Source organism: Carettochelys insculpta, chromosome 5 (genome assembly GCF_033958435.1).
Source record: "Carettochelys insculpta isolate YL-2023 chromosome 5, ASM3395843v1, whole genome shotgun sequence".
Classification (NCBI taxonomy): domain Eukaryota; kingdom Metazoa; phylum Chordata; order Testudines; family Carettochelyidae; genus Carettochelys; species Carettochelys insculpta.
Window position 1 is genome coordinate 34943214 of NC_134141.1, and position 12232 is coordinate 34955445.

The 12232-nt window shown below is 39.7% G+C and overlaps 1 protein-coding gene across 3 annotated transcripts in view; it reads right to left on the minus strand.

Moving 5' to 3' along the window:
* Positions 1 to 12232, minus strand: part of PSIP1 (PC4 and SRSF1 interacting protein 1) — a 65012-nt gene that overhangs the window by 5658 nt on the left and 47122 nt on the right. For all 3 annotated transcript variants that reach the window (XR_012645659.1, XM_074994927.1, XM_074994926.1), the window contains exons 13-16: positions 8846 to 8916; positions 4349 to 4450; positions 3856 to 4075; positions 1090 to 1201 (exon numbers count right to left, since the gene is read on the minus strand). Coding sequence is in view for 2 of the 3 variants with exons in the window: in XM_074994927.1 (XP_074851028.1) it covers positions 1090 to 1201; positions 3856 to 4075; positions 4349 to 4450; positions 8846 to 8916 (505 nt within the window). In the remaining variant the exon portion in view is untranslated. The remainder of the gene's footprint in view (positions 1 to 1089; positions 1202 to 3855; positions 4076 to 4348; positions 4451 to 8845; positions 8917 to 12232) is intronic.

Below are 12232 nucleotides of genomic sequence, written 5' to 3' on the forward strand. Positions count from 1 at the left end.
GATGCAGAAGGGAGCTTTGAGAAGGGGACTGGAGTGCTGGAGAGCGTTGATCCGAGAGGGAGCTTGGGCTACAGAGGGGGCTGTTGCTTGGAGCAGGAGACTGGGGTGCAGGGTCCAGCAGAAGGTATGGGTTCAGGAGAGAATTCTGGCCTGGGAAAAAGGTGTAAGAAAGGATGCAGGCTCTGGGCAGGAGATGAAGTGTGGTGCCAGAAGCAGGCTCTGGCCAGGAGGTGCTACTGAAGCAGCTCCCGGCCAGCAGTATTCTCAGGCAAGCTTTCAGGCTTGATGGACAATATTATGGAAAATACTGTGATGACAACTAAGTATTAATTATTTTCTACTGAAATGATTTTACAAAGTTTTCCTAATATTTGGACCATTAAGGAAAACAAACAAGGAGAAAACAGCTTGATCAGAACACAACAGCTGAACCTGTCAAAACATTGAATAAATCAATGTCTTGTCACCACAGTATTATGACATTTCACAGTAAAATTATTTAGATAAAAGACTCAAAATGCACTTTATCATTAAAATTAGCCATTTAACATGCTTATAAATCAGTGGATATTACATGAATTAGATATTTTGTAAAAAAAAGTTTGATGGTAGAAGCAACATCTCACATCATTTTCTATGTCATTTTTATCCTTAACTGGGGCTGCTTCTGCTTCCAACTCCAAAACTGTTTCCACCTGTGGTTGTATTACATAGGCTGAAATCTAGTAAATCTAGACTTTATTATAGTTTCACTGTCACACCTGAAACCCAGAAATGGTTTGTCTTTGACCATTACTTTCTGTGACATCATCTTGCCACCTTCTAGACTGAGAAATATCAAAATAAGAGTCTGATTTATTTTTAGTCTTCATATCCCCCCACCTCCAACACTTTAACTTTGAATGGTGAGACAAATATTAATTTGGCATTGTTGTTCCCTGAAATCCCTAGGAAAAACCTTGTAAAATATCAGTTAAATACCCAAAACATGACTAAAGCAGTAACTTAGTAATACTGCTAAGTTTTATTGTTTATTTATTATTAACAGAACAAGTAACTTATTGTTACAAGGAGTAAAATTACTCTCACTTTTTCTTAGTGCTGAGTTCATGCTTCTCTTTTTTTTCTTCAGTGCTGTCTCCATTGTGCTGTGACTGGTTACTGTCTTGAGCATCAGGCCCTCCATTCAGTATCTTTGAACCTTTGAAGTTACACACCAAAAAGACTATATAAATGACAGCACGGTGTATTAGTTGGCAAAAAGATAAATTGTAAGTTACTCAGAATCCTTCTGTGGCTAACACCAACTTTTTGTGTAATGGGAGTTTGTCACTCTTAATTCTGAAACCTTAAACTGAAAAAGTATCCAAGAAGCAAAAACTAATATTGTGCAGAGAGTCATTTAGCTTTGGTGTATTTTTTGTATGCTCAATTCAGCCTGAAGCTTCCTTGAGAATCTGAATAAAAAAAGAGCAAGCATTTCCCCTTTTACAAAGGATTCCTAAAAGATCATAAACAACGCACATACTAAATATTGCTGGAAGCTACTAATTTCATGGTAATCTTTGTTTTTGTAATTCATTACATGCATTCTCAAACTAAAGGAGGGTTGGAAGAATCAAAGTGCAAAAGCAACAGGATTACTGGGTCTTATTCACAAAAGCTCATGGCCCAATGGGGGACAGATAGCTCAGTGGTTTGAGCGTGAGCCTGCTAAATCCAGGGTTGAGTTCAATCCTTGAAGCAGCCACTTAGGGGTCTGGGGCAAGATTTATTTAAAAAAAAAAAAAAAAAATCTGTCCGGCATGGTGCTTGGTCCTGCCAAGAGGGCAGAGGACTGGACTTCATGATCTCCCAATGTCCTTTCCACCTCTGAGATGCATATCTCCCTATATCATTATGCAAGGTGCTAAAGGACTGTGTGTTATTTGTGAAGCTACAGACTGTCATGGCTACCCCTCTGAGGCTTACAAAAATTACACTGAAAATATCAAGGGCACAATTCGAAAAGATTTCCAGTTCTTCATTTTGCCTAGATGGAGATACCAGGACAACTATTTTTTTTATTACAGAGTTACAGCAGACTTCCCACTCCATGTGAAATGGAGGATAGTGTCTACAGGAGGCACAGATATGTTCAGAGGCTGAGGTGAGGAAGATGACTATGCAGTTGATTAATTTATGAGATTAAAAACTGTAACAGTCTCAGAACCCAGTCATCCTTGAAATAGTCTACTGCACCAGTATTATGCTTGAAATTATGAGAAAGGAGAAATTAAAAAAAAAGGTAAGCAAGTAAAGAAAACAAATACTGCTTTTGTGTTTGTTATTAGGATTGATGTCCTAAACAATGAGCATGTTAAGCACCTCCTGCAACTGGGACAAGCAATATTGATAGTAGCTACTACTGAGGGAGCAGGAAATTTGTTCTAAAAGTTTTGCCACACTTTGACTAACTGGCCAGTATCAACCTAACTGGTGTTTTGGAAAATGCACAGGGTGCGTTTCATCAGTGGAATCTTAAAACCTTTAAGCGATTTAGGAAGAAATGGGGAGGGTGTGTGTGGCGGGGGGGAACAGCGCTCTGCTAAAAATGGTATTACAAGTGAAGTCACTGAAAACTGAAGGAAATTAGCTTGTGTTTATTGATCAATGTTCTAACAACCAAAGTACAAGATGGGGTACTAGCTGGTGTCTGCTACAGCTTAGGATGACTGGCTCTTTACACACCTATCTATAATAGGTAGGAAAATAAATGGTTACATCATGGGTGACTTCAATCTCAGATGCAAGTGCTGAAGGTCTTACGCTGCCCACATTAAAACATCTTCAGAAATTCTAAGTATTATATATGATAGATTCCTAATAAAATAAGTGCTGAATCCAACTTGGGAGAATTCTATATTGTATCTCATTTTGAAAAAAAAAGAATTGATGACAACTAAAAATTAATAGTGGCTTAGATACAGGTGATCAAGACTTGATCATACCCATTTACATGAACCTAGAATATGAAGTCCATTATATTATAAATATAACTGGTCCTTTAAAATGGCCAGTGTTTCAAAGCTGAAAGCAATTTTGAGGCAAATTCGTTGACAAAAATTTAAAGGTAAAAAGCAAAAAAGAGACGGGAAATGCTTAAGAATACTTACTACATGCTAAAAAGCAACAATCTCACTATGGAGAAGGAAGTTTAAAAGCAACCTGATTTAGAGATAGTGAAAGCAAATTTTCACTCCCCCACTCATCTACCCCAACAGTACAAAAGGGGAAGTTAAATAGTAATGAATCTAAATCAGAAACTGGGAATTGCAGAAAATAAATATCTATGGCCAAAGTTAAAGAAAATAAGGAATATTTCAAATATATTAGGAACAACACAAATTCTAACAATAACATTGGTCTGTTACTAGCTGAAAATGGCAGAATTGTCCATAATAATGTAAAAATAGTAGACATGTGCAATAAATATTTGTTCTATATTTGGGAAAAAAGCCAGGTGATGTAGTCACATTGTGATGATGCAGTATTTTCCATTTCACTAGTAGCTTAGGAAGATAAGCTAGACATTTTAAATTCAGCAGGTCCAGACACCTGCATCCAGCGGTTTTAAGCTGTGGGATGAGGAGCTGATGTAGTTTTTCACTTAGTCTTGGAATATGAGGGAAATTCCAGAGGACTGGAAAAAAAATCCAACGTATCAAAATTTCAAAAGGGTAAATGGGATGACCCGCATAATGGAACATCTATCACAGGACTTGATTAATAAAAAAAAAACTGGAAAGGAAACTGACTGTCTGGGGTAAATCAGTTAAACTATACAGGGGGAAGTATGGGGATACTACCACATACCTGTTTGCTCTTTTTCTTTTTCCACTTTTTTGTTTTGTCCTTTCTTCCACTGTTCTTTAGTTTTATTTGCTTCCTCATGCTGTTTCTGCTCAGCAAGTGATTTATTCAGCACTTGTGAGAGGACAGAATCTCCTTCCCCAACCAGAAACATGGTCTTGAACTTGTTGTACAGCATAGTGGATTTCTCCATGATAACCTGGCTAACTTTGAACTTCCGTATCTGAAGATACATGTGTGACAAGCTTAACATACTTCTGCACACAACCTATATTTAATTTTTTTACAAATATTTGCTCTCCTTTCATATTAAACTAAGTACTATTAAGATGCTTAATCCACTAACTATTCTCACAATTCTGAAGAAAGAAAACAGAACTTTCACAAGGCACAATGAATTAGCTTTAAATGATAACTTAAGAACAGACAATATACTATACTTTTAGGATAAAGAAGCAATATATTATGCTGTTTAAGAAGATGTTTCAAATCTTACTTTCTTTAGCGTCAAGATCATCTCTGTGTGCTTCTGAGCTTGTTGCATTGTGACCTGAAGCGAAGAAAGCTCATCTAGAGCCTCAATACATCTATTCACATCCTGTTAAACAAGAAGTCAATTTCATATTTCAACTTGAACTCAAGTTTTTTTTCTCTGAAGATGAGTAATATCAGAAATCAAGAATTATAAATAATACACACACACACATATCTATATCTATATATACACACGAATATTAGTTAAAAAGTATTTACTGAGAAAGCCTGTTAGGAATACAGTAGACCCCAGACTTGCGCAGGGGTTGTGTTCTTGTGCAACCCCATGGCCGTGTCTACCCTAGCCCCAAACTTCGAAATGGCCACTTCGAAGTTTACTAATGAAGCGCTGAAATGCATATTCAGCGCTTCACTAGCATGAGGGCGGCTGTGGCACTTCGAAATTGATGCGCCTCGCGGCTCGTCCCCATGGGGCTCCGTTTCGAAAGGACCCCGCCTACTTCGAATTCCCCTTATTCCCATGAACTCCCCCTTCGAAGGGGACTTCGAAGTAGGCGGGATCCTTTCGAAAAGGAGCCCCATCGGGACGAGCCGCGCGGCGGCGAGGTGCGTCAATTTCGAAGTGCCGCGGCCGCCCTCATGCTAGTGAAGCGCTGAATATGCATTTCAGCGCTTCATTAGTAAACTTCGAAGTGGCCATTTGCGTGGCCATTTCGAAGTTTGGGGCTAATGTAGACGTAGCCCATGTAAGTCAAATTTTGGGTACTTGGTGGAGCCAGGAAACTGAAACTGACCAGCGCTGTAGAGCTGGTCAGTTTCCCGGCTCCCTGAGTGTGGGCAGCCCAGAGATAGGCATCAGCTCCCTACCACCCTGAGTCTCACTAAGCCAAAATATGCACAACTTGAGCACATGCATCTCAGGGTTCTACTGTATAGGATAATTCTGAATGGGTCATTCTCACTCTATTAAGTCACTCCATTTGTATGAAAAACAGTCATTGGATCAAGAGTGGGAAAAGGAGGACTTGATAGCCTGGTGGTTAGGGTACTCATACTTATGGAGGAACACCCAAGTTTGTGTCCCTGCTCCAATAAACTATACCATCAAAACAACTTCAATACGACAGACAAAAAAAGAGCCCCATCAGAATAGCCCAGGGGCTTAGGCATTCTCCTGCAATATAGGTAACCAATGCATTCTACAGCCACTTTGCAACTACCATGTAAGTCCCTCCTCCCAAAACACTGTGGTCCAAAAGTATTCAGTGAATTCACATTAAATCTGCAAACAGTTTTGGGCCAGCTGAAACTGCATTTTTTGGCAAATAAACTATTTATCCAAAACTTCTGTCTTCTAGCTGCAAGGAAAAAAAAACAGGATATATTTGTTTCTGCACAGTACACTTTATTTTCTCCTGTTTGTTTAAAACAATCACTTAGAACATTACGGTTATTAATTTGGAACAAACTTCCCTTGTTAAGCCCATTGCAAAAAATACAGTAAAAATTAACCCAGTTCAAGTTTAATTAATAAAAAGTCACTGAAAATGTTGACTCTTTATTGGTTTAGAGTAAAGCCAAGGGTCTGCAGAATAATCTAAAGATTCAGATTTTCTAGAACTGGAAATAACTTTTATAAATCTAGCATCAGTGGATTATTATTATTTTATTATTATTATTAATCTCAATTGCAATTAAAATAGTTACCTTCTTGTAACTGTTGGTCTTTAGATTATATTGCATATGTCCATTAGAACTATAGACTGTCAAATAAACGGTCATATAGTGCATCAAAGATGAACAAATTTATTAGGTCATATGGTTTTGAGAGTAAGACCCACTTCCTCAGATTACTGCTTTTTATTTTTGAAACTACAGACTAACATGTTTACCCCTCTGAAACTACAGATTGTGTATATGTCCATCATAGGTGTGCTATAAAGTTTTTCCTAATGGTACAATAGGTGCAGGTAAGCCTACTTGTGGTTTCTCCTGTACAGAATGAGGGGGGCATCTGATCTGACCTTCTGTTATTTTGCAAGGAAGGTAAGGATGGACTCCAATGCATTAGGGATGCTTTAGGCCAGCTTTGATGATCCTTTCATCCCCCACAACAACTACAAGTCAGTTCAGGCTGTAAAATAGTAGTAAGCCTCTTCCACTCTGACACCTATGAAACTGCTCAAATCCCTGGGACAGAACCTGACATTTACGTTCCATTTATTTGGCTGCAGGTGTGCTGGAAGAAGGGATCTGCCACAATGTTTTATAGAGCTGTGTAACTTTCATTTAGTGGTATGGGTATCTTTCATACCATTGTGAGATTTTGAATGTCCTCCTAAGATGATCTAGACACACAACATGAATGTAATGCTGGAAGCAGCACAGATAGCTTCTCAGCCATGGTAACAGGAGCCTTCGATAACCTGGTACGAGTACTGGTGAAGCTGAAGAGGGAAGCACCTGGCTTGTACCCAATGGATAAAAACAGAGTTCTAGGGCAGACTTTAGCATGTACATTCACACTGACCGATAGTCCTCACCCTAAAGTAACAGCAACTGTAGCAATGAGAAACATTAAGTCCCTTGATTTGCCATAAGCCTCAGGCATCATTCGTATTGACACGGGTAGCTGCTCTACTGTGATTGGAGAAATATGATCTGTCTTGGCAAAAGAAATAATCGCCCAGGGAGGGCATCAGAAACAACGGCTTAAGTCCCACTCCATGAGCCAATACCAGGGAGAAGAAAGTGCGCTCAATCATTGGTACTGGACCAGCCTTCTGTGAAGGAACTAATTCCCGATATTTGAGGAACCTGATGCTAACTTGTTTTTGTTTGAGGCAGGAAACACTCTGATGTCAGGCCTGGGCTTCCAACAACATGAGCAAAGTTTGAAATCTGCGACTCTTGGCATAGGCTTCCCCAGCACTGGGTGAAAACATCTGAATTAAAAATTCGAAGAAAAGTCAAATGAGAGAACAAAAAAAGGAATACCACTAGGTAAGCAAACAAGCAGCAGCAAGATTTTCTCTGGGAACAAGACACTTCAACCACTGTCTGTGGACAACAAGAACGAACTGAAAGAGAGGCAGGGCAGCTATGCCATTTCTACACTCACACTGGCTGAGCACAAGGAACTAAGAAGTGAGTGGAGCCACTGCCATATGTACAATTAAGGAAAATTCTCCCGCACCAGTGCATAGGACTGGTATAAACCTCCCACATAATGGACATATGCAATCACTTGAAGCAGCATCATTCACTTGGCTTTCATGGCTGCTAATTCTTGCAATGTTTTCACAAGTCCTGTGATTTTTCAAAATTGATTTGACTGGTCTTCTGCAAGAAGTTCTGGCAGCCCATGATTGTTAATTGACCTTAAATTCATGCTGCCTTTGTGGCTTCGAAAACTAGATGCCGCTGTTGGAAGACTGAGCTGCAAATGCTGTACTGCAGCTCCGAGTGTCACCAGCAGAATTACTGCAGAGTCAATTTCTTCACACTACAAACTGCACACGCTGGGCAAACACAGGAAAAAAAAAAAGGAGGAGGTGCTGTGACAGAAGCAACACTGGGTCTCCTGCTTTTTCCTAGTTCCCTAGATAGTGCTATGAAGCGCAGTGAGGAAAGGGCAGAGAAGAAAGAACTCCAAACCAATAATGCTCTTTCTCCCCATTCCTTCCCTTTCCCTCCAACTGCTGGAATATTTAGCAACAACAAAATGAGGACAGACAATGTCTGGTGAAAAGGCAGCAGGGAATCAACCTTCCGCATCAGTCAGGAGAATTCAGAGAAAGTTACAAAAAGAGACAGATTTTGGGAAAAAAGTATGTGGCATGGCTAACAAAAATTCAATGGTTTGAATACATATACATGATGAATGAAGAGCACTTGCCCCTGCCCCTGTGAAGAAAGCATGACAGGAGAAGGAAGTAAGGGCAAGACCATGAGGAAAACTGAGAAGGCACTGCATGGACTGCTTCAAAGAACAAAAGTGAACCCTGGTGCCACTTTGGACAGATCAAGATAACTGTGTTGATGAGATAAGGGGAAACACTGGTAATGTTAGTGTAAATTTTTTGTTATGGTTTTAACCCACCTCCCACAATCTGTCTCATGATTTTTGAACTTGCAAGTTAGGGGACAGTAGGATTTAAATGTTCCCATGCAACTCAAATTTCACAGCATTAGCTCGTGAAAACTTCACAGTGCTCTTAGTCTACTTTCTGAAACCAAAATGGACACAAAATGTGAAAATAGGATAAGTTATATAAATGAAGGGCATATTTTAAGAATTTACATAAAATGGCAAAATGTAAGTTAGAATTTCAATATTTAGTTTTAAAAAAAATCTATTAGCATTAAGCTTAAAGTCAAGTTTTTTTTAAGACAAGTTTATCTGATCGCATTCCTTTAAATGTAACACTGTTATTTTTCAGAACACTAACATTTTAGCTGCACTGCACATGTAGACATGTTAACACAGTATACTTACAAGATTGTCGATTTTGAGTGAATTTTTAATTTCTGCATGTATCCTTTGAAGCCGGGAATCCATTGATGTTTCTAAAGATTAAACGATTATATTTAAATGATGTAGTAACAATCAAATCTATTAATGCAGGATATCTTTCAGAACAAGATTTCAATAAGATATGAACTGCTGACTAAAGAAAAATACATGGATGAGCAGACATATCAGCTAGCTATAAAGTACTTTATTTGGAGCATATCATTAGAGCATAGTATGCTGCAACATAATTATGTAAAAAAAACACTGGACAATATTTGGTAACCTATACAATGTTCTCTGTGGCAGCAAAAATGGCCCATTACAACAATTTCCCAAGCCTAAAATATAGTAATCAACTCTGAAACGCAATAAGGTTGTTAACACGGGGTGGGGGGTGTCTAGATCCCAAGAAAGAGTATTTGAAACAGCCTTTAAGATAAGGAGCGTGGGACCCACAGAATGGAGGAAAAGTAGGCAGCCCAGACTCTCCTCTGCTGTGGTGGCGTTTCTAGGAATTGGGGAATAATCTGTTACTAAAACCGTACAGGTTGAATCTCTCTGATCTGGAACTCTCTCATCTGGCAACATCCATAATTCAGCATGGTTTTAGTTAGCTGGGCAACCATTTATGGGTGTGGCCAAGTTTCCTGTGGTCCCATAAAGTTTGCTTCCATGTCACCACTTTTGGCTCTCAGTGTTCTGTGATGTTACTTAGCTGTAATCTACCCCTAAATATCTTGTAAAAGCCCAGTAAGCAGTGAAAGTGTTGGTAACATGCTAGACAATATTGACCTCCTGGGGTCGAGCAAAGTCTCATCTGGCTGGTCAAGTTCTGAGGGTACCTGACAAGAGAAGTTCAACCTGTAGTTCAAATTTGTCAAATAAAATGGCTGGCAAGCAGGCAAGAGGCACTTTCAAGATGAGTTTACTGACAGTGAAATAGAATGGATGTTTCTGTAACTCATTCATCTGTACTTTCTTCAGCAAATGGCATTTGGGATATACTACCGATAAATGGAAAATTTGTTCTTTCACTTTTTTAGGACTCTCAGCTTCCCTCAATTCACTGATTTCAAGGTTCAACTGATATCCACCATGACCTTCAAATCTTTTTCAGACGCTGCTTCCCAGGAAAGAGTCCACGTTCTTATAAGTCTGACCCACATCCTTTGTTCTTATATGGATACGCTTATATTCAGATACATTTGGACAAAACAGCTCCCTATAAAACACTGGTGAAATCTCAGATTTGTCTTACGTCTCTGCAGTTTCACGGCACTCAACCAAGTACCTGCAAAGTAGTTTTGCAACACCTATGTTAATTTTGTTGAAAACAGATCTTTAAAAAGAGTAAAGCCTAATTCATGTGTATTAATGGATCCTGACTATGGAGGGACCAACTCCAGAAAGGAAATAAAGCAACTAGGTTTCCATTATGAATCCTGAGCCCTTCTCCAACCTTAGGCAAATCAGAATCTAGCAAACATTAAAGAATTTTACTATGGTAGAAGGAAAGCTATTTGGACTGGCCCCCCAAAATTACTCTTCTGTGAGGACAGTCTACTCTAATGACCTATATTTATAAAGGTGTCCTTAGAGTCTGGCTTAGTATACAAGGGCGTGATGGCACCAGTAACCTATACAGCGGCCTAGTCCCTTCCCATGGCAGAATGTGCATCAGTGAGTAGCTGTGAAAGGGCTCCCAAGAGTTTTAGCATATGTCTACGCTATCAAGTTTTGTTGGCAAAATTTATGTCAAAACCCAAAAGTTGACAAAACAAAAACTGCCAGAGGATATTCACGCTTGCTCTGTCAACAGATCAGGTCCGCAATGGGGGCAACATCATCAACAGTGTGAGCAATGCACTGTGGGTATGCATCCCACAGTGCAGTGTTGCAGGGCAGGCAGAGCTGATGCCTGCGCATCTTGGAATTCTCTCCAAGTTCTCCCACAGCATCTGTAGCTGTTGGAAGCAACATCACAAAAAGCTCTACTAGCTCTCAGTGCTGAGGAATGTCGAAGCAGCACAGCAAATCCATCTCTTCTTCTGAGCTGTGTTCACCATATCCAGCAAACAGGGAGCATACTGGACGCTGCCAATCTAACTAAAGCCTCTGACACAGTGAATTGCCATGCCCTCTGGGTTGTACTTTTGAAGATTGGATGTTCTGATAAAAATAGAAATCTCCTGAAGTTGCTTCACGACAACATGAAAGTGACTGTTTGAGTAGTACTGGCTCACAGTGAATATTTCAAAATACAAACAGGAGACAAATATGGTTGCATCACTGTCCCAGCCACATTTGTGGCTTTTATTGCCATCACTTTTTACCTAAATGCTGGAAAACTCCCAGCTGGCATTTAAAACATTTATTGAATGGATGAAAAGCTGTTCAGGCTTAGCAGGCTGAAAGCCAAGAGTAAGATTTCCACATCTACCATGGAACTTCATTAGGCTGATAAAGCAATTATTACCCACTCTGAGAAAGATCTTCAAACTATGTTTTTGCTGATGCTTACACATCTTTGTCTCATGATCAACACCAAGAAGACCGAAGTGCTCCATCAGCCCTCTCCAAATGAGGTACCACACGCTTCAACCATTTTACCAAAAAATCAGTGGAGAAGTACTGGAGAACACCAACCACTTCCTCTACCTTGGAAATCACCTCTAGCTCTCAAGGCAGATATTGTTCCAGAAATCCAACAATGTCTGAGCTGTGCAAATGCAGCCTGTGCTTGTTTAAGGCAGAGTTTGTGAATACCACAACATTCAAATAGACCAAAATCGCCTTGTTTATCATGCTGTTATTCTCCCAACACTGTTGTATGGGTGTGAAACTTAGACAACCTACAGACATCACTTGAAAATCCTTGAGACGCATCACCAATGCTGCCTCCACAAGATCTTGATGATCAAATGGGAAGACAGAGGCACCAACATTAGTGTTCTGGAAGAGGCAAAGACCATCAATATTGAGGTAATTGTCATCTATCAACAACTCCTCTGGACTATTCTTGTAGGCTGGATGCCAGACCATCGCCTCCCAAAACACATCCTGTTCGCTCAGGTGAAAGAAGAGTGCCATAATGTAGAAGGACAACAGAAGAATTATTAGGACATACTGATGGGTAATTTAAATATGTGCAGTTTTACATTGACACTTGAGAAACACTTGCCCAGGATTGCTCAAAATGGAGAGAAGTCCTATGTGATGGTTATTTTGAATTTGTTTGCCAACAAGCTGAGGAAGACAAGAGGCACAGGAGGAAGCACAGACTGGCTTCCAGTCATGGTCAATAGCCTCCTGCCATACCCGGCAACATCTGTTCTCACTGTAACAGATCAAGAAGTTTAAGGATACGCC